This window comes from Anopheles coustani, chromosome 3 (genome assembly GCF_943734705.1).
Source record: "Anopheles coustani chromosome 3, idAnoCousDA_361_x.2, whole genome shotgun sequence".
Lineage (NCBI taxonomy): Eukaryota > Metazoa > Arthropoda > Insecta > Diptera > Culicidae > Anopheles > Anopheles coustani.
In genome coordinates this window covers 38836758-38856797 of record NC_071288.1, presented here as the reverse complement: position 1 = coordinate 38856797, position 20040 = coordinate 38836758, and the positions used below count along the sequence as shown (strand labels likewise).

At 42.9% G+C, this 20040-nt stretch overlaps 1 protein-coding gene across 1 annotated transcript; it reads left to right on the top strand.

Moving 5' to 3' along the window:
* The first annotated feature begins 856 nt into the window (after window positions 1-856).
* Window positions 857-5672, top strand: LOC131260894 (ADP-ribosylation factor-like protein 8). Its single transcript, XM_058262740.1, has 4 exons — window positions 857-1341; window positions 2052-2206; window positions 2278-2439; window positions 3497-5672. The coding sequence occupies exons 1-4, from the start codon at window positions 1219-1221 to the stop codon at window positions 3615-3617; spliced, it is 561 nt and encodes a 186-aa protein (XP_058118723.1). The 5' UTR covers window positions 857-1218; the 3' UTR covers window positions 3618-5672.
* The last annotated feature ends 14368 nt before the right edge of the window (window positions 5673-20040 follow it).

Here is a 20040-nt window from a genome sequence, read left to right as displayed (position 1 = left end):
CCTGAAGTGGTTAGCTTAGGGCACGACCGCGTGGTCACGCCGAGCTGGAGCTCAGGTCAGACAAATCCTAGCTGCCGCACATCTCGTGCTGTTTTAGTCAATCAAGCGGACCACGAGGTTTTTGTGTCCTGACAACGGAAGGAATTATCCCTCCCGTGGACGGCGGGTGGACATATGGCTTTTATAGCCGGTCCTAAAGGACGAGCCCTTATATACAGAGTCGGTACGCCTCTGATTACAAGTAAGGGAACAAACGTTCGACTTAGCGTAGGAGGATATTCCCCGACTAGCATAACGAAAGAAGAAGAAGAAATAGAATCAGTTTTGGAATTTCAATTTTTTAAATCATAGTCGGTTTGAGATTGCACTCCTTATATCTGAAACTTTATCGATAAAATAAAGCAGACGTGAAATGGTACGACAATAATCGCCAGCGTAAATTGTTAATTCATCATTTTTTGTGGAATATGGTATTGCGAAAAATCTCAAATAACAGAACAGAACAGAACTATTATGTTTCTAATTGTTATTTAAAATCTGTTTTACATGTTGTTCAGAGCACACATCAACATCGATCCATTCATATTCATTGTTGAGATTAGACTGCACTTGCGAATCGCATGTGCGATATAATTATTTTTGACTGACACTTGCACTGGTATTAGAATCGTATTAGATCTCAATTAAAAAATGCCAGAAGCAAATGAAATCTATCCGGATTCAGTCCAAATTTGATTCCAATCCGTCACATGGGATCCAGTCCGAATGATTCTGTCAAGTGAATCGAGTGTTCGGGTCTTCTGAATCCCGATTCTGCCAACACTAGCAGTGATATTGCAAAAGCGGGTGGTGCGAGAGGTAGATTTGCGGACCAGTGGCCTGGCTAGTGTATTTCTGCCTCAGGTGTATTTAATTTTTGTGAAAAATATTGCTTCGTGTTGTGTGATACCCTAAAGCAGCAAGTACCGATCAAATTTGGTGTGTTTGTACCCGTGCTCGTTCCCTCGAGACTGGACAGGAAGAAATCGGTGGTGCCTTTTCTCAGTCGACCAGCAAACGGTATCGAAACCAAACAATTTGTCACAAACAATATATTAGTCAGCGATAGCCCGTCCGCCAGCTGCTGCGGAAGAAGAAAGAAAAAGTGTCGCCACTCCGAAACGTAGCCGTTGTGTAAATTTCCGCGGAGCAGCGCCAGCTTTAATCGTTAATAGCACAATGTTGGCCCTCATCAATCGCATTCTGGACTGGTTCAAAAGTCTCTTCTGGAAGGAGGAGATGGAGCTAACGCTCGTCGGGCTGCAGTACTCCGGCAAGACGACCTTTGTCAACGTAATCGCCGTAAGTGTGTCTGCTGGCTGCTTTCCAATATGTTTCCTATTTCTGCATAATCAAAGGAGGCCGTCTGCTGCGGGCCCATTGGACCGTTTTTCTGGCAACACACGCGTAACCACCTTTCGCTTCGCTGGCTTGTTATCATCATTGATGGGCGCGTGGGTCGTGGCTTTTATGATGACTCATAATGCCCCCATTTCGTCCACCGTATCAGCGTGGATGGAGCGTGGCAATTCGGTGTAAACTGGTGAGACTGTTGCTCTGATGCAGCAGCAGGAACCGCCTCCAATGGAGGATGACATACCGCGACCACCGACGTCACTGTCGATTATCGATTTATTTTTCCATGCTGATGCACCCGGTTTTTCTTGTCCCCAAGCGAAAAAAAAACATTATCCTCTACAGATTCCGTAATGCGTTTTAGATGATCGAGAAAAGTTCCGTAGATACGCAGATGCTCGGTTGGTTGAAGGGAATTGCTATGGCTGAGACGAACTGTTTACTTTGCACGGGTAGAGAAGGGGCAACGGTATCACAATATTTTCACGAATAACATATTTCGGTCCGAGATTATCTCGTTCATCGAACTCGGGTAGCCTTCACCGCGTTGTGCCACTTTGTCGAGCTTATCAGAGCTTTAACGAGCGTAACCGAACATTCGTCACCATTCGTTCACAATTGTTTTTCCTTTCTTTCCTCCCCATCGGCCCTTCCAGTCTGGACAGTTTTGCGAGGATATGATACCGACCGTCGGGTTCAACATGCGCAAGGTGACGAAAGGAAACGTCACGATCAAGGTATGGGACATTGGAGGCCAGCCTCGGTTCCGATCCATGTGGGAACGCTACTGCCGGGGTGTGAATGCCATCGTGTAAGTACACATCTGCCCTTCCCCGAAAGGTTTATTTACGTCAACTACAATATGCTGTTGTTTGCTTTTAGCTACATGGTTGACGCTGCGGATTTGGACAAAATGGAAGCATCACGGAATGAGCTGCACTCGCTGCTCGATAAGCCACAGCTGGCCGGCATTCCGGTGCTAGTGCTTGGCAACAAGCGGGATATCAGTGGAGCCCTGGATGAGACTGGATTGATTGATAGAATGTAAGTACAAAGGATGATGTTTGAACGGAATTTCCGTTGAGGGCGATTAATTCTTAGTAACTTCTTTGGTTGTAAAATAAGCAATGGGAAATGGGAATTATTTAGATGCCAATTCAATGTAATATGCTATTGCTTAGCATTGCTCTGCAGCATTTTTCCATAATGTTTGCAGTAGTATGGCAATAGGCACTAGAGTTATCAGATGTAATCGGCATTTTGGTTGCTGATATAAGGATGTTTTTCCAATGATCACGGGTAATGCAGCAAATGGAAAAATGCATGCCAATTGTTCATAAGTGTACTTTTATTTTACGTTTCTAGATTTTACAGTTCAAGTCTCGTGTCTAGCACCCTCCGGTATTACGAATGGCTGACCACCGGTCTATAATATACCGTCTTTCGGTCACAGATACTCTCTTCGGAGAGAGGCCTTTTCGTTGTTATTCGACTGGTGCTTTAATCAACATCCTACATGTGCCATGGGGATAAGTTGCATTGATTTAGGGAAGTGTTTGAGTGAGTTAAGAACATTATAGGATACCAGAACCGTACGAAGTATCAAATGAGGTTTGAATCGTTGTCCTGCTGAAGCAGTAGTCACAAAGCAAGATCAATTTCTTCACGAAAGGTTATTGGTCATGTTTCAGACTGTTCAAATAACCCATTTTGTCCATGATGGCTTTGCTGAACTACATAGTTTAACACTAGACTACCGCGATTTTGACGCTTGAAACTTGACCGCGATTTATGTTCAATATTAAACAGAAAATTTTATTTTTGATTGCATTAAATTATAGATTTTATTAACTTTTATATTCATAGGTTTGTTTGTAGGACAATATCAAAGTGTATTAATGACATTGACAAAAAAGACGAGAAATAAAAATTTTATATACATAAAACTCATTGATATACATATACATTAAAATATACATAAAACTCATTGATATACATTTGTCTATACTGATGCATGTCGAGTAAAACAAAAACATTGATAAAATAGCTTAATATTGTCTTAATATCGTATCGATATTTAATTTCAATATCTTAATTACAGGAACCTATCCAGCATACAGGATCGAGAGATCTGCTGCTATAGTATTTCGTGTAAAGAGAAGGACAACATCGACATCACTTTGCAGTGGCTGATCGCCCATTCAAAGAGCCAAAGTCGCTAAAAGGCTGGAATTATGCACGGAAGTCGACGGTCCTTTTTTTGCTGACGGCGTGGCGTGTATGAGTGTGAGAGTGTGTAGTGCCATCCCCCGGTGGTTTACTGCTAAGTAGCTGCAAGTGCGACACAAGAAAGAGAGCAAGAAAGAGAGAGAACATAAGATAGATAAAGTGAAAGAGAAGAAGAGTGAAAGAGAGAGGGGGAAATCTAATCCAAACAAGAAAATCTCACATTAGACTATCGCGGTACCCAGTCCGGATAGTGGAAACCCTAGGAATCGTAAGAACGAGGAGTAGTCTGCAAGATGCACACGGATAGCATTGAACAAACGAAACAAACCACAAACGGAAGGTAAGCAAAAACACATTCACTAGATCCATTTGTATCAACCGCGGTGCGATGGTTAAATGTTTCGCCAAGGGACCCGTGAAGAAATAAACTAGGCGATACTGTATCATGCTAAGTTATAGGGATGTAAAAGCCCCAGCCAGGGACGTTAATTGCTGGTAAAGTGTGCATACACGGCATGGTAGCCACAAGTAATCACAGCTAGGGTATCGCGGAGAAGCCTGCAAATGCCAGACGCCTAATAACACTAGATGTAGCCGTGTTCTCCCCGTGGATACATAAACCCCCTCAGATGAAACCAACCAGAACAATCCGTACTCGCTAAGAACACTAAACCACACTAGACAGTATCGCGGCATAATAGATAGTGCAAGGCTTTTGGGGCTCACTCTCTGAACTTTCAAAACTCACTATACCGGACTATTTGACCATAAAAAGGCAGTCTCGAGTGCAAACCCGCAGCAGTTATGATGAATTTGCTATCGTTAGGTTGTTGCACGCAAATTCCCTGGCCGGGTGAGCATCCTGTGTGGTTTGAAAAAAGGTCACGCGAATTGTCGATTCGTCGCCGGCAAAGAGTGCTACATACTCGCTCAAATGAAAGCTCTCCCGCAACCGGGAACTGCTGCCGGCCCATGTTGTTGGTGGTCAGTCAAAGTGTTCCAAGTGCTGAATGAAGAGCCGGTGCAAAAGGGTACTGAATTGTTGAATTGAATTAATTAGCAATGTATGCCACACTTTTTTGGGTTTCAGTAGAAGTTCAACATAAAATTCGATGTAAAAGGATGAAAACAAAAAGTCCCTCGCGTGAATGAGGCAAGAGAATGAGTGAATGCCGGGACAAATCGATGCATGGATGTGATAATTAATGCGAGGATGAACTTTCCTTTTCTTTTTATAGAACAAAATCTTTCGATAACATTAACTAACCAAAATATTCCCCCACATTTCCGATGAATGGTGTGTAAAGCTATGCGAGCTGTAAAGCGTCTCCATTTTTTTTTTTGTATATGTTTTTTTATAAAGTGAAAATTAATTGATTAGCCAACACCTCCCAAACGAGTACTATTCTAAGATGCGAATTTATTTGTCAATTTCTAAAATGTTACCGCACCAACAGGCAAGTCAGTGTTTGCCCTTCCAAAGCTTTTGAGTAGATGTCTATCCCTTACTGAGAACCGTCTATCAAGCGCGCTTTTAGCTACTTTTGGGTTTTGTTTATAGTTTACGTTTTGCTGTTTTATTGCATTCTCATGTTCGTTGAAGCGACGCGTATGCCATTCAGGCCTGCTGTTGTCCAACGTGTTGAAATAGAACACTAGAAGTTGAAATTTGTTTTTTTGCATAATGACCGACCTACATGCAAGTGTTAAACATCCCTACACGAATTAAATCAACCAAAATATATCTTACAAAATTACAACTAAAAAGAATCCTATGAATTACTATGGGACGCGTGTTAGATAGTAGTGATTTGAAATACAAGTAAAAGCTAAGGCAAGGTTAAATCGTATTGAACTAATCTAAAACTACAGCAACAGTAAGGGGTGACAAGTGGAACAAAAGAAACATAAGAACTACTATCCCGATACCGATAATTACCGCAAATAGAAATTGAATTGTATATATTGACAAGCATATAATTATAACGCAAAACAAAATATATTAAAAAATAAAACAAAAGTCAAGGAAAACGGCAAGTTGATTTAAACGTTCGGTTGCTAAAAGATCGTTTGTGTGCGGAACTTTCTTGGCGAGAAGAAACATATCTGAAAAGTTAATTTTTCTTTGTAAAACTAAACCTAGCATTGCTATCTAGTCAATTGGGCTCTGTGATTCTTTTGGTGGTTCATGTATCATTGTTATCAAATACTTTGCGATTGGTTTTTGTCTTTTTGCACGAGGTCAACTAAAGACGGATTTTATTTTGGTTCAAATTCGTACCCACGCACAGCACCGTTGTAAAAATTGCATTCTGTAAGTCTATGCATATCGAATATTTATACAGGGTTTCGATCCATATAATGGAATGTTTCAATAGGTAGAGAGAACATTTAAAAAACATAGGGAATATTTTCAACCGGTTGAGAGAACTTTGCAATCATATAGGGGAATGTTTCAGACAGCTAGGGGAATCGTGCAAACCCACCGGGGAGCTTTCAAGCTCCCAGCAAGCTGTCAACCTCACACAAGTCCTCGTTTTTTTAAATCCAACTCCAACTCTACCTATTGAAACGTTCCATAATATGGATCGAACCCCTGTATCAAAATACCGAGTTTGTTTTATATTTTGATTGTTTCAGTTAATAAATTGACATTTCTCTTTCACAAATTTATTTTATAATGATTCAACAGCTCTTTAGATAAAGTTTATATCTCTGTACCCTAATACAGTACCGAATCTCTCTAACTTTTCATTCATCACTACACTTCGCGCCATTAATCGGTTTACTTTTAGAAAGATGTTTTAATCTTGAGGTGCAAAACTGAATCTTGGGAGGGGAAAACTGAAACATGGGATGTCTTCGATCCAATACATCATTTATTTTAGTTGTTTTTTTTTTCTAAATATTCTAACCGTTCGCGTGCCTCTTTATACCCACGTTTTTTTGGTTTTTTCATTATTCTGACTCAATAACACGAGGGATTACATGAGCCTTTTATGATTCTGCTCAACCTACCGTTCCTGCGAAGGCAGAGGCTTACCGAGTGGATAATCGTAGAATTCGATCGTCGAACCATTGCTGCTTTGTCCGTCCGAGTTGATCGCACGTTAGCTCCAGTAATGCCACGATCGTCTCAATCTGCATGTTTTTTTTTTCTCTTATCCACCAAAGACGACCCGATCGTGCGGATGCACAAGCTTGGGCGTGATTGATAGACGATCGATGACGAGGCATATTTAATTGGATCAATTTTACGACCGATTGTACGGATTTGATTAATAACAAATGTTTGATTTCGATTTACTGCCTCTCTTCGTTGCGGTTCTACCGGGCGAGATGCGATTGTGTGTGGCTCCGGTCAGATTTCCGCGGGGACCCCGTGACGAGCGCCGGGCGTCACGCGCATATGTTCCGGTGTGTGAGAAAACGATCGTTTAATATATGCGGTGAAAGTGGAGTTAATGGTTTTTAAGCATAGACAAAGCGGACGCGAGACTCTGGCACTTTTTGCCAAGTAATTGTTTCGATAGGTTACTCATCCGCTGGAATTTGTTGGTGGAACGGTTTCTTGACGCCTGTCAAAATTATTGGGAAAACAAAATCCGTCAATCATTGTGCAGTGATCATCGGACGGCGTTCGTTCGGCCGATGGGTTACGGCAACACATAAATCTGTTAACTTGTTAGCACATACGTCGAATCATAAGGATCTGTTCCAAAAAAATTAAAATTCAAATGTCAAAATAAGGCAACGGTGTGTTCGTAATAGGGAACATAAGTTTTATGCATAAGCAACGTAACTTGTGTTCTGTCGCAATGACTGCGTTTTGAGGGCATGTCTTCTCCAGAATGTTACCAATAACCAGCTTATTATTTATTTCTCTTGCCAAGTATGATCAAGTACAGCTCATTCAATCGTTATCAAAATGTATTTTTGTTCATTTGTATATTTACATACTGAGCAGGTAACAAGCTCCGAATATTAAATTTAAGAAAGGTAGATAAATTTTACTTTCTTCTTCAATTGTTGTGCCATCAGGTGTAATTCCTGAAATTCACTCCTCGGTAAGAAACTATACATACATCAACATTTTGCAAATGTGGTGTAGTGTATTTTATTTTTTAAAAGTAGCCTGTCTCGCACTGGTGACGTACAATCGATGACACGGCTTCGAACATAAGTTCTCATATTTCACACAAATAATTCGTGTGTTCCTTGCGAAAAAGAATCGTACGCCAAACCTCCGCTTGTTCGTCGGTGGCTGGTGGCCAGCTTTGATTTATAAATTGTTCGTGAGAGACAAATGGCTTTCGCCAGAATTTGTCACTATCGAATTCCCCGAAACACAGCAGCCGCAGACGGCGGACACGGGAGAACCGGTGGCGTGTTACAATGCACCGCAGAAAAAAAAAACCCAAACCTTCGTGTGATCGATCAATTTCGAGGATATTCCACGCGGCCGAAGATGTTTCCCGCGCTCTGGTCGAGACGGAGGTGTTCCTTGCTTCCTGCGTGCGATCGCGCCAACGGTTTTCGGTAATGAATTTCAATTATAGAAATTTGACAATCGTTTATTATGCACATTTTTTATCCCACATCCGATCGCGCCCCCGAGAAGGAGCAAAGATCGTCTTTCCTGTCGTTTGGGCGAGCTGCTGAAGAAGTCGAAAGTCTCATGATGACATCGTGCACAAGGAGGTTGCAAAAGGAAGGAAATGAAGGAAGAAACAACACAAAGAGGTGATAGAAAAAAAAAACAAAAAATACAAACAACTACACTCAATGGCAGTTTGACTCAGATTCATCGGACGCTTGTTGTCTCCTCCGTGTCCGGTGAGGAAGGATGTTTTTGTAACTGTTAGAGATGATTAGCTTAAGATAGGGGGGTAGAAAGACGGAAGTGGAAGTAGTGATCCTGTCTTTGGAACATTCATCATTCCTAATTGAAACTTTTATCATTTACTGTGTTTCCTATATTCTTTTTTAACTGTCTATCTTTAAAATTGACTATTAATTTATTTATTATTTTTAACTTACGTGTATAGTATCATCTCGCCTCACAATATCAATTCGCAAATATTAATTCGAAATGTAGACATCATTTAATACATATGAATTGAAATAATTCTCCTTGTTTTTTGTACCAATTTTTGCATTCTTCTGTTGAAACTTATCTCTTCATCTATTGGTTGGTTAAAATTTGGTAAAATAATCTGTTTACGTTATTCAACATTTCTTAAAAAGGAGGAATTGGTACAAAAAATCTTGTTCTTAATAAAACTGGTTAAAAATACCGGGTGTAGTGTTATACCACTACATTAATGGTCGAAGTGCATTTTTATTTTATTCCAAATATCCGTTGTCCGACTGCCTTTTTTCACCGCAACTCTTTTCTCAGTCCTTCCCAGCCCGACCAGACAGCTTGGCCACTTTTGGTTCAGGTCGGGTTTGCGCTGGCGCTGTCGAACGTATGACGGATATGTTCGCTCGCTGCATTCCAAACCATCGGACGGCGACATGTAGCCTCGCGCGAGGGACAAAACTAGAATCGTGAAGGGAATAGGAGAATGAAAATATTATAGAACGAAAGAGTGTTTTATATTTGATAAAAAAGGCATCCAAATTGGACCTTGTCAACGTCATCCAATACCACAGTAGAACCGGTACCGGATAGAAGGTAGAAAAAATGAGTCCAATTTTATTTGTGCCGTTTTTTCGTTCGTTCCTCCCAACTCGGAGAAAGAACGCGAGGCAGTAAGCGGCAAGTGGCTTCAGCGGGTTTGCTGGCGTGATGGAATCTCGCAACGAAACGAAATACTTCTATAATTGATTAGCTATTCAAATCGCGTCAAGTGAAAAGCAATTCGTTTTGGATCCATCCGTGCCTGTTTGTAGTCCGTCCTTTCCTATGCTTATGCTCTCGTGCCGTTCGGATCGTTTTGTACATCTTCGTTCGGGGATTTTATTCACTTTTTTTTCGTTTTCTATTCGAGTCTCATCATCTAAATCACGCTGCCGAGCAAGGTTGAGTCGGTAAGATTTATTACTCCATCGCACCGGTGATCAGGAAGGACCCGGGGTGGGGAAGTGGAATAGAACTAAAGGGAATGTTTAGCTGTTCCCGGAACGGCCGAGACCACCGTGGTACGCCCGTTTTCGTTACAGAATAGTTGGTAACCTGTCTTGTCGAACCTGTCCAGCAAAATGCCGATTTTATTAGGCAACATCCGCTAACAGGATGATGATTTGCAATGCTGTCTGCCGTACATTGATGTCGGATGTAGGCGCGAGGTTCTTATTGGAGATTTTTATTTACCTGCAGGTGTAAAACATAACCATCAAAAAGAAATTTCATAATCACCCTAGCACTCGGCATTAGATTTCAATGTTTAATTCATTGCCCAATATGGTGATTAATGCAGATCATAATATTTCGGGGGTTCGGTAAATATTCTCACGTGTTTTACAGGCAGCATAATAAATTATCGGAAAAAAGGGGTTTTTCCCCTCCCCGGCCAGAGAATAGGGAAATTATCATAAAACAGCCATAGCAATACTAGTAATGATGGACTCCGTGCGCATAGTAAAAAAGGAAGTCCCTGCTGAGAGGGGGTGGGAGGAGGGTGGTGTGTAAAAAGAAGTTCGATCCGGGCTAGAAAGTGAGCGTGAGCTACCTGTGTTACGCATCGGTAATGTGTTTTCCGACCACAATCCGACCACACACTTCGCTCGGCCCCGCTGCATGTGGGACGGATGGCATTTCCGTGGGCTTTTTTTTTGTCGCCGGGTGGTGGCCGGGGGTAGGATGATGATGAATATTTAAACCCCAAACCCACCCCCGCCTTACGTTTCCCGTACGTGCATCTGGTATTTCGAATCGTTCCACCAAGAACGACATCCTTGTATCAATCCTCAACCACGCTCTATCGGTCTCGGTGTGTTCCAGGGTTTTCGGTGCGGTATGTAAATTGACACATGATGCGGGGAGGCCGGGAGGAACGGGTTTTGGATGGCTGGTGGCCTACCGGTGGAATGGCATTATAATTTTACGATCTCCGCCCGGTGCCCCCGAAAACTGGCGATAAATTGACTTAAGTGACGTCATTATTGGGCCGTAAAATGGTCCATCGGGCTACGCACCTTGGAGGAGGATTTATGTGTTTTACGAGTTTTCGGCGACGATCGATTGATCGAGACCGGCGGCATTTGCTAAATGTCATAATTTCAGGAACGTTTCGTCCGTTGTTCAAGCTCATCGTAGCCTCAAAATTACATCATCCAAAGTTTTGGAAGCATGCAATCATTATTACCATATTGTTGTTTTCAAATCGATCCACTTGGAAGATCTCAACGCGAACGCGCATAATATTTTCCTTTGCAATCCCATTGGCTCGACACGGGTACGAATCACCGCAAACGTTGACGTACCCTTGCGGGGTAGTGAGCAATAAGAAACCCCATCGTACACGCAAGAAAACACGCTGTTCTGCAGGTTTTCTACCGATCGCCATGGCGTACACATGTTGGCACCGGTTTTGCGATGGCGGAATTCTTGGCCCCGGAGACGCCTTGAAGGTGTCACTGTTCCGCTGCAACTCCGTTGCACTTCGCTCACCGCACGGCTCCATGCTTCGAAGCCGTCCTTCTCTGCCCCCCCGGGTTTGCTGGCAGCATAATTAATGTCCCCAGTGCAAGGGGCATGTTTTTGGGTTGGCCCGGTTCACGCGGTTGATTGGTTGGTTGGTTTTGCTCGAATAAGGAGGTTTTCTTCTTCGACCGACACGAAAGAGATGCTCGGTGTGCGATGGAGGTAAATAAGTGTTGCTTATAATGAGAGGTTATCGGTTTGCATTACTATTTAAAGTGTGGATAGAAATGAAGGAACTAATGCTGGTTTGCGTTTGGAATGATCGTTCGATTCATATTTGAACAGTCGATTTTATTTTAGACGAAGGACGTTGATTTTTAATTGTTAAAAACGTCCCAACCATTTCACTTATTTCTTCGAATCATTAAGCATGATTTGATAATCGTTTGCAGTATCTGCTTTACAATACAACTACGACAGTACGGCCTGTAAGCGTTTGCAGACCTCGGTGGAGAAGCCGGAGAGAAGGACAATTTGGCCCGGAACGAGCCACTTGTAGCGTTCGTCCGGCACCTTTCCGAGGCGACCAAAGCTGCTGCTGATGATGAAGATGATGATGACGATTTGCCTACAGTATCGAGACCCCTTTTCGGTCCCGATTGCATGCATTTTACTTGCATCCCTTTTTTTCATTTAATTAGTCCAACCATTGAGGGAAAAATCGTAACTGCATCGCGCTCCATTTTCCTGGAACACACTGCACGCTGTTCCAGCGTAATCCAAACAAAACATCGATGCCACCCTGGCCCAGGATTGACGGTGTGCCCGGTCGGTTGTCGAAGAAGAGTTTACTGCCCGCCGCCGTCAGTTCTTCCGTCTCCGCGCTGTGCCGATCTGCGATTGTGTAGCGTGATGATGCTCCATCTGTTTCGTCTTGGGACCTGGGAAAGCTGAACTCCCGAACCTGGGCAGCGTTTTGTACACGGCTCAACACGCTACGAGAAGCAGAAATCAATTCCGACGAAATGATTAATATGCAATCGCAGCGCGGGCAGCTTAGTGAGGTGAGTTTTGTATCTGCGGCCTGTTTCGCCCGAGCGGAAAGATGTCACGATCCACATGCACACGGTAGCCACCCGGCCCGTCTCGCTAATGAATGCCAAACGGTCTAGCACACCCGGAATTAGTTTGAATTTCGCCCACATGCAGGAAACGGCTTCGGGAAGCATTCTGGTGGAGGCGACGAACGGAGCGTCTGCACCGTATCCTGTCTGTTTGGACATGATTTTTCGAAGGCAGCAAAAGCTGCATGATTAACATCGCTCCAGTTGGGAGGTTCGTGAGGAAATTCATCGATCGATTGTGAATTGAGCGAATGCATTCGCTCGGGAGACTGTTGATATATTTTGCCAAATTTTCAAACCTCCCAAAGACTTGTCTGGACGACGTTCCGAAAACAGGGAAGCTTGTCTTCTAAACACACCAATGGACACGGCTCCTTCCTCCCGCACACGATTTCGGGTGTAATTTTCAAACAATAAAACAAATGTGACAGCTCCGTTTTGGCATTCCGGCGCGCGACGCCGGTGGTACAGAGCGATCCACCATTGTCGTGTCGATCGATCGCTGACCGACCGAATCAGCAATGCCTGGCCACAGCTCGCAGGCAGCCGAATGCATATGCCACCCACCGCCAACGGATTCCAAAATTTGACGGATTTGCAAAATCCAATCCACCCTCCGCAGGGACGACGAATGCGCCGGTTCCTTTTCGTCCCCAAGCTCGGGGTTCGTCGCTTATGCAGTCTTTTGTGTTTTTCGTTCTTCAGCTGCGGTAGGATTACTCGAGGCCCGTTTTGGGTTTTTTTTTGCACATGAGTTTATGCTTGTTTTACTTTTGCCCATTGCGTGCAGTTTCGGTTGTGCCTCCTATAAACCTTTAACGACTTCTCGTGCGCGGCTGAATGGATAGGTTAGCGCACGCACGGACATACACATACACGGGTCGTGCCGAGTGTGCCACCGGTCGTAAAGGGGTTGTGATCGGTGTCGTCGACGTAGGTCACACGGAAAAAAAGGAAAAACAAAACCAAACCAAACGACTCCGAGAGGCGGAGCGTGTGCTGCGAGTTGAGAATGATCAATTCCGATCAGGTATGTACACCAGAACGAACAAGATCGGCTAGATGCGATATAGCCCTTCGCGTGTTTCCGTGGACCCCGCGCGGGCGGCAGATCGGTGGGCCTTCCACGAAAATAAAGCAGATCGTGGAACGCGGGGCGAGATGGACGCGAGAATGAAACAATATCGAGGGAAATATAACGAGCGTCCAGCGCGAGATCGGCGGTTTAGCTCGCGTGTGTTTTATTTCGCCTCTCCTTGCCGTACGCAGTCTCCATTCTGTCTTCGCCTTGGTGGCTTTCTCAGTTCCCGGGGCAAACGTATGAAAACATAAAATCAAATGCTTCAAACCACCACCACCATCCGATCCAATTCATCTGTCGCCTGGCTCCTTGGGGGTTGTCGAATTCTGCATCCTTTTTTTTCGTTCGGTCCCCCCACCTTCCATATTTCATTCCTTCCGTACCCGCCGTTGATTTGTTGTGCCTCAAAATTTTAGTTTTGTCTTCTTTATCTGCTGTGACACATTTTGGGCCGCGATCCGCGATGAGCTAAACCTAAATAAAGGTAGGAAACCGGATCCGAAAACTATGCTAACCGCTCGATTGGTTGGGTGGAGAGCCAGGGGAGCGGGAGAGGGAGCCCGGATGAATTATGATCTTCTTCGGCCGGTGACACCTCAACGGCACGGATTGCCAGCTGTGGTGTGGTGCTACCTAATTAATCTGATCTGGTCGCCCATCGGGCTCGGATAAGATTCATAATCCCTTCGTTTTTTCCTCGCGTTTGTGCTACGCTCGTGTTTTGGGGACACGAACACCCGAATCCGGGGTCGGGAAGAGGGGAAAGGGAGGGAGAATTTATGTTTTATGAATGAAAAATAGTCACATCGTCATCGCTACTCAACTGTCCCAGTTTGTTTGTTTGATTTTCTTTTTCCCTAGCTTTTGTGCTGTACGATTATAGGGTGGAAAAAAAGAGGAAGGATTGATTGTTTTAAACTTTTCGACGGTGAATGAATTTGAGTGGTGGCATAATAAACCGCGGGAGCCAGTGTACAGCGCCTGGACAAGAGCGGCTAATGGGCTCTCGAAGTGACAAAGGCTTCGTGCCTATGCTGCATCGTAGTTAACGGACTCATTTATGATAACCTTTTCTTAGAAACGCGATCCTATCTCGGCAGAATTATTCCGATACAAGTATTTTATTTCTTAGAACACAATAGCAATAGGTTTTTTGAACAGGAGATCCACAAAAGTAGTTCCGTCATATGTTTTATTAAGAGTACCAAAGTTGTTTTTTATTCTGTCACATTCAACGATAATTTGTGTTACCTTTTCTAGGCGGTTGGGTAGGATTTTTGATTTATCGATCTTAATTCGTTTCAGTTATAAAGAGTACTAGATGTAACAGATGAAATGTAAAACATAAATTCGAAATTAACTCTCTTCAATTTTTGCTAAAATAACCGCAAATTACATTTCTCTCTAAACTTCATCGGTGCAATGCCAAATCATCATGCAGAACCGGTACGTTTAATAGCGAAATTTTGCAATTGTTGCATAAAAACTGCTACAATAGATTCGTCGGCTGATCGTATTGCTAACACGTAGCGATCGGTAGACGTAAACGTGATCGTTTGAATGAAAATTGATTCACCGTTTCCCTATCGTTTACATATCAAACGTATACCGCCAAAGAGGGAATGCTTTTCTATTCCGATTGGCTCCGTACAGTCTTGACAAGTGACATTTTTGTGCGTAAAAGCTTGAACTGCATTGTTAAATTGCATTGCTTAGTGCGTAGCGTGATGTTTGCTACTCGATTCAGAAGCGTTTGCACAAGGCTGCGTTAAGAAATGCACCATTAGTGACGATGGTACATTTAGGAACACAAATGGGTTTTTAATGTTCAATCATCTACTCACTCCCGAAGGATCCTCTCCAGTATTAAAATCTCATCAGCATCCTTTATTTGAACACATGTGCCTTCAATAGGCACAAGAAATTCGCTTCCTTCCATATTTATTCTACATACGTCGTGTGCAAGAGCACTGGAGCAAAGGATTACCTGAATAAAATACATCCGTTCCGTTGATCCATTTTTCTTGGAAAATATATCCAAACAGTCCGCCTGTAACGTGTCGTGTCGAAATAAACTAGTCCGGCTCGCCCAGGATGGGCGATCACCGAAGCCGTGGATGGAAAACCACGTGACAGCGGCAGAACAATGCGAAATTGTGAACAAATTGTTCCGAGCTGCATTTTATGCATACTATTGACTTCTTTTTTCAAAAGTCAGTGACGGTAGTTTGAATATTTTCGCATGCAAATGTGCATCAGAACGTATGTTTTGGGACGCAGACGAGGCAGCAGTAGCAGCAGCAGCTGTTTTGAGTTGTCTTTCAGATGCTTAGCAAAGCAAAGAATCTGAACCAGCGCAACGTAAGCAATGAGCTTGAGGAAAAATACAGTGATTGTATTTTTAACTGGAGCACAAACACTAACGGTTGTCGTTAACAAATATTGAAGTGTTGTGCCGAGAAGCTAAGCTACGGGACGTTTTATTCCGAATTATTCTCTCAAATTTGAATTTTAAATGTAATAAGAGTCCTTCCTATATGCATCATTTGCTAAAATATTTTTTTTAATATCTAAGTTCATTAAAAGTCAAATGTTTTGAGAATAAATTTTATATTGTGCATAAAATTTAATTTGAATCATCGGAATGAAAATGCCTTTATTACACTATTTCTTAATTTCATTTTCATATTAATTTACATCTAATTCCTGAAAAATTAAACGCAATTTACATTTAACCTGTTTGACTTCTGTCAACCTACACTTTTGACACCCACTGTTGCTGGAAGGCGCAATACGAGTTCCAGCGAAATCGAAAAGCATCCGAAAAGATGTTCCTTTTTTCCTTTCGTTCACCATATTTGCGCCCAATACACTCGACGGCCGGGAAAGCCTAACCTTAATCCGCTCCCTACAAATTGTTTGTCGATATTTATTATTTATTTCGGGCACGGACAATAGTTTATGAATATTTAGCGTTAAGTGTCGCTCGTGTATGAATTATTTGTTATTTGTCATGAATGGTAAAATTTCTGGGTGTCCTTTTCGGCTGTGTCTGTACGCCGTTTCGGCTACACGATGCACTGCCCCGTGCAGTGTGCACCGGAATCGTATGCATTTTTGTGTCGCTTTTCGAAGAACTCGGGCCGGTGTCTCGGGCCGTGTTTCCGTTGCCCGCAAATGCAGGCGGCATGCCGATTCGGGGGAAGGAAGTCGCACATTTCAGCGACAGTTTTAGACCGTCAAAGATTTTATTTGATCTAATGCGTCGCCGCCCGTCGCGGGCATCTGAGTGGCCGCCAAAAAGGGTTCGGCGGATACGGGCGGAACGTGAATCGGGAAACTTCCTTCCGTCGGGTCACAAACCACCACTTTGCGGCCGCAAAACTGCAGACGCGCCGAACACCGTGCGTAACCGGACGAAATTGCATATTGTTCGTCGGCCAAACTGACGAATGCAGTGACACAAGTCAGGGCATCCACCGGCAATGGTCAGCAAATGCAAGTTCTAGGAAGTTCAGTTCGTTGAGCAAACCCATCGTCGGTTTCAAAGGCGTTTGCGGCAGGCTTTCATGCGCATTTGGCTTTAACGACGGTCCGAAGAGGGAAGCGCAACGACCTCGTCCGGCGTCATAATTACGAATATGATATATTTGGTGGTACAAACTCGGCCAGTTACGCCTCCGGAGCCAACTTTTTCTTTTTATTCGCGCACCATCCGCTGGAGGTGAGGAGGATTGTCGGTGTCTTTTGTGATTAGAGGGTTAGCGTCTTTCGTTCCATCATTTTCACCACGAGCGTATTTTCCAGCGAATGTCACCAACGTCATACGACTTCGCTGAATTTTGTTTAACTTGAGAGCGAGCGAGCAAACGGAGGTGGATTTGAGGAATTAGCATACCACCCGACCGTTTTGCTGGACCATTCCGGGCATATTGTCCCAGCGCCATCGCGGGCCCAAAGAAATGGGCAATAAATTTCGGACTCCGGATTTCGGTGCCTTTAAGCCCTTTTTTGTGCGTTTGCTCACACGGGCAACACTTGCAACAGTCATCCCGCAGACGGACGGACGGAGTGGACCGGTCGTAGTAGCAATGCTTCTCTTGACTGACTGACCTTTCATTTGATCGCGGGCATGCCGCGGCCATATCGCCAGCCCGATCTCCAGCCCGATCTTCGCTTGCCTTTATGCACAATGGCGCCGCCATTCGATTAATGAAGCGAGCAACAGCGGGGTGATGATACGGACGGCATGTGAAGGAAAAATCATTTCAAAGATTCTTCACCCGCAGCCGGAGCGTCCGGCGGAAGCGAACCGTCATGGATGGGACGCGGCTGACGAGGAACAAATTGCGATCCATTTATTTTGTGGTACGTCGAAAATAATTGAACGATTTGATGGCTTTATGGGTTCCGTTTGACAATAAATTGGCTGTTAATTTATGCATCGATGCTCGTTTGCATCCGACATCCGGGATGGAAAAGTTCAATCCTCACCCCATCGTAAAAGTAGCAAAGAAAAATGGTTTGATTGATGATTTCTGCTGTTTCTGCCTATCTTTGCTAGAAGCAATGCATTATTTGACGTTAAATTAACCTATGTACATGCTTGAAAATCAAAACCATCTCGTATTTATTCGCTTCTAAGATATTTATCTCCTTTGTTGGTACTTTCGAGTTTGATGGATTTTCAACATTTGAGGTTTATTTAAATTATCTTTGTGGTTTATTTTAATTATCTGACACAGAGTGATGCACTTTAAAATTAACTAATTAAATAACAGGATGAACTGGAAACCCTTACTCAGGTTACAAAGAGAATGTGAACATAAACGAAACTAAAACACGTTGGTGTATTATTTGGCTGATACTGAAAGTAATTTTTGATACTGAAAGTAATTTATGGTTCAGTTATAAGTCAAAAGCTAATTTCAAAGAAGATCACCATAACATGTAGGCTAACTAATAATGGATAACAGCAGCAATTCTAAATCTAAAAAGTGTTTTACCCATAAATAAATGGGAATGCAATATAAAAACTAAAGTAATATTGAAAACAAATTCTTCGGGAAGTTAAGCTCTTTGCTTGGCCTTCGAAAACCGTCTGTTTAATAAGTGTTATAAACAAATTTTAATAAAAAAATGGTACTTAAAAAAGTGTGCTAAAAACGCAATCAACGTGCTACGTCAGTTTTTCTTTACAAAATCTCTGACTTGTCTTAAATTTTCATGGCCTGATGGCGTAATTTCATTTTACGAAATAAATTTAATCAAAAGCAACTAAACTATGTTGCCAAATGTGATGTTTAACATAATTCAGTTCTAATACATTTTTAATTTACCTTTAAGTTTCAAAATGACATTTTAAATTTAAATTTAAATTTATCGGGAAATAAAATGCTTCAGCTTTCTTACTTATTTCCTAAGTTTTTTTAAAATGATGTATTGTTAACCTATGTTGAAAAGCAATGCATTGATTCAAACCGATGTGTTGTCTTACCTTGTTGTATTTTTTCAAATCTTTAGATAACAAAACGAATAATTTCAGATCATTTCATACATCAATTTTAGATGAGAAGAATATTTGAGTGTGCGAGTGGAATTGTTTCTTTTGCCACATTTCCATTTAGATTCGTACAAACATCGGTAAACTAATGGCTCTTCCATTTTTGACAAATTGCTGAGGTTGATTTAATTCGAACACGTTCCACTTGTTGCACCGCGACGCTGCGCCCGTCTGCATCCCAATTGCATTCGAACCCCGATTTCCCTAGCGCCCTTGTGCATCCATCCTTCTTACCATGCAAACCTTGCCACCGCTGATTATGCTGCATACCGATGCTTATGTATGGCTAATTAATATCCGAGGTTCAATGGAGGTCGTTGCAGTGTTGCTGCCTTCCTTCGCCAAGCAAACAAACAACCGACCATCACTCCCGACAGTTCCTGCGCGGCTATCGGATTAGCGCCCGACACACGGCATAACGTTTCCTTAGGTTGTTGGGGTGGTGGGTGGTGGGGCGGGTACCTTTGAGGTACCTTTTCCAAAGTGCGCGTCGTATGTAGAAGCGCTCTCGGGCTAATCGGACGATCTTTTATTTTCAAATTCAATTATTTGAGCTCAAGTACACCGCACCGCAAATTAACAAACAATAGATCGAACAACATTTTTCACACTAAACACCCCGTCGCGTCCTCGCGCCCCTTTTGCCCAAGTGTCTACTTGAAAGAATTAACACGTGCGTCATTGCTTGCCCACGTACGTCTCCTTGGGCGGAAGTCGTTGGAAAAACATGAGCAAATACGAACATCTACAAACTGAGCAATTAGTGGATCTTATTGTTGATTGAAAACGAATTTTTGAAAGGGTTTATTATTTATCAATCTCATTATCACTTTCACACAAACACTCCTAGCACATGTACGGAGGTTTAAAAAAATTAAGCGTACGTCGACGCCCGTTTAATATAAACACTCCACCCTCATCAATCTGTGAGAAGGGAGTTTAACTCCGCCTCATTCTAAAAACAAAAACATGGAAATGGAGGTGCCATTGTGAATTCACGTGGCAAATTGCATCCGATCGTTCCTAGTACTAGGAGTATATGCAAATAAGTCGCCCA

What these genes read in the sequence shown, in the direction of transcription:
- LOC131260894 (XM_058262740.1), top strand. Translation starts at nt 1,219, where the DNA reads ATGTTGGCCCTCATCAATCGCATTCTGGACTGGTTCAAAAGTCTCTTC. An exon ending in CCTTTGTCAACGTAATCGCC is followed by an intron (nt 1,342 to 2,051) that starts GTAAGTGTGTCT and finishes CGGCCCTTCCAG; the next exon opens with TCTGGACAGTTTTGCGAGGA. An exon ending in CGGGGTGTGAATGCCATCGT is followed by an intron (nt 2,207 to 2,277) that starts GTAAGTACACAT and finishes GTTTGCTTTTAG; the next exon opens with CTACATGGTTGACGCTGCGG.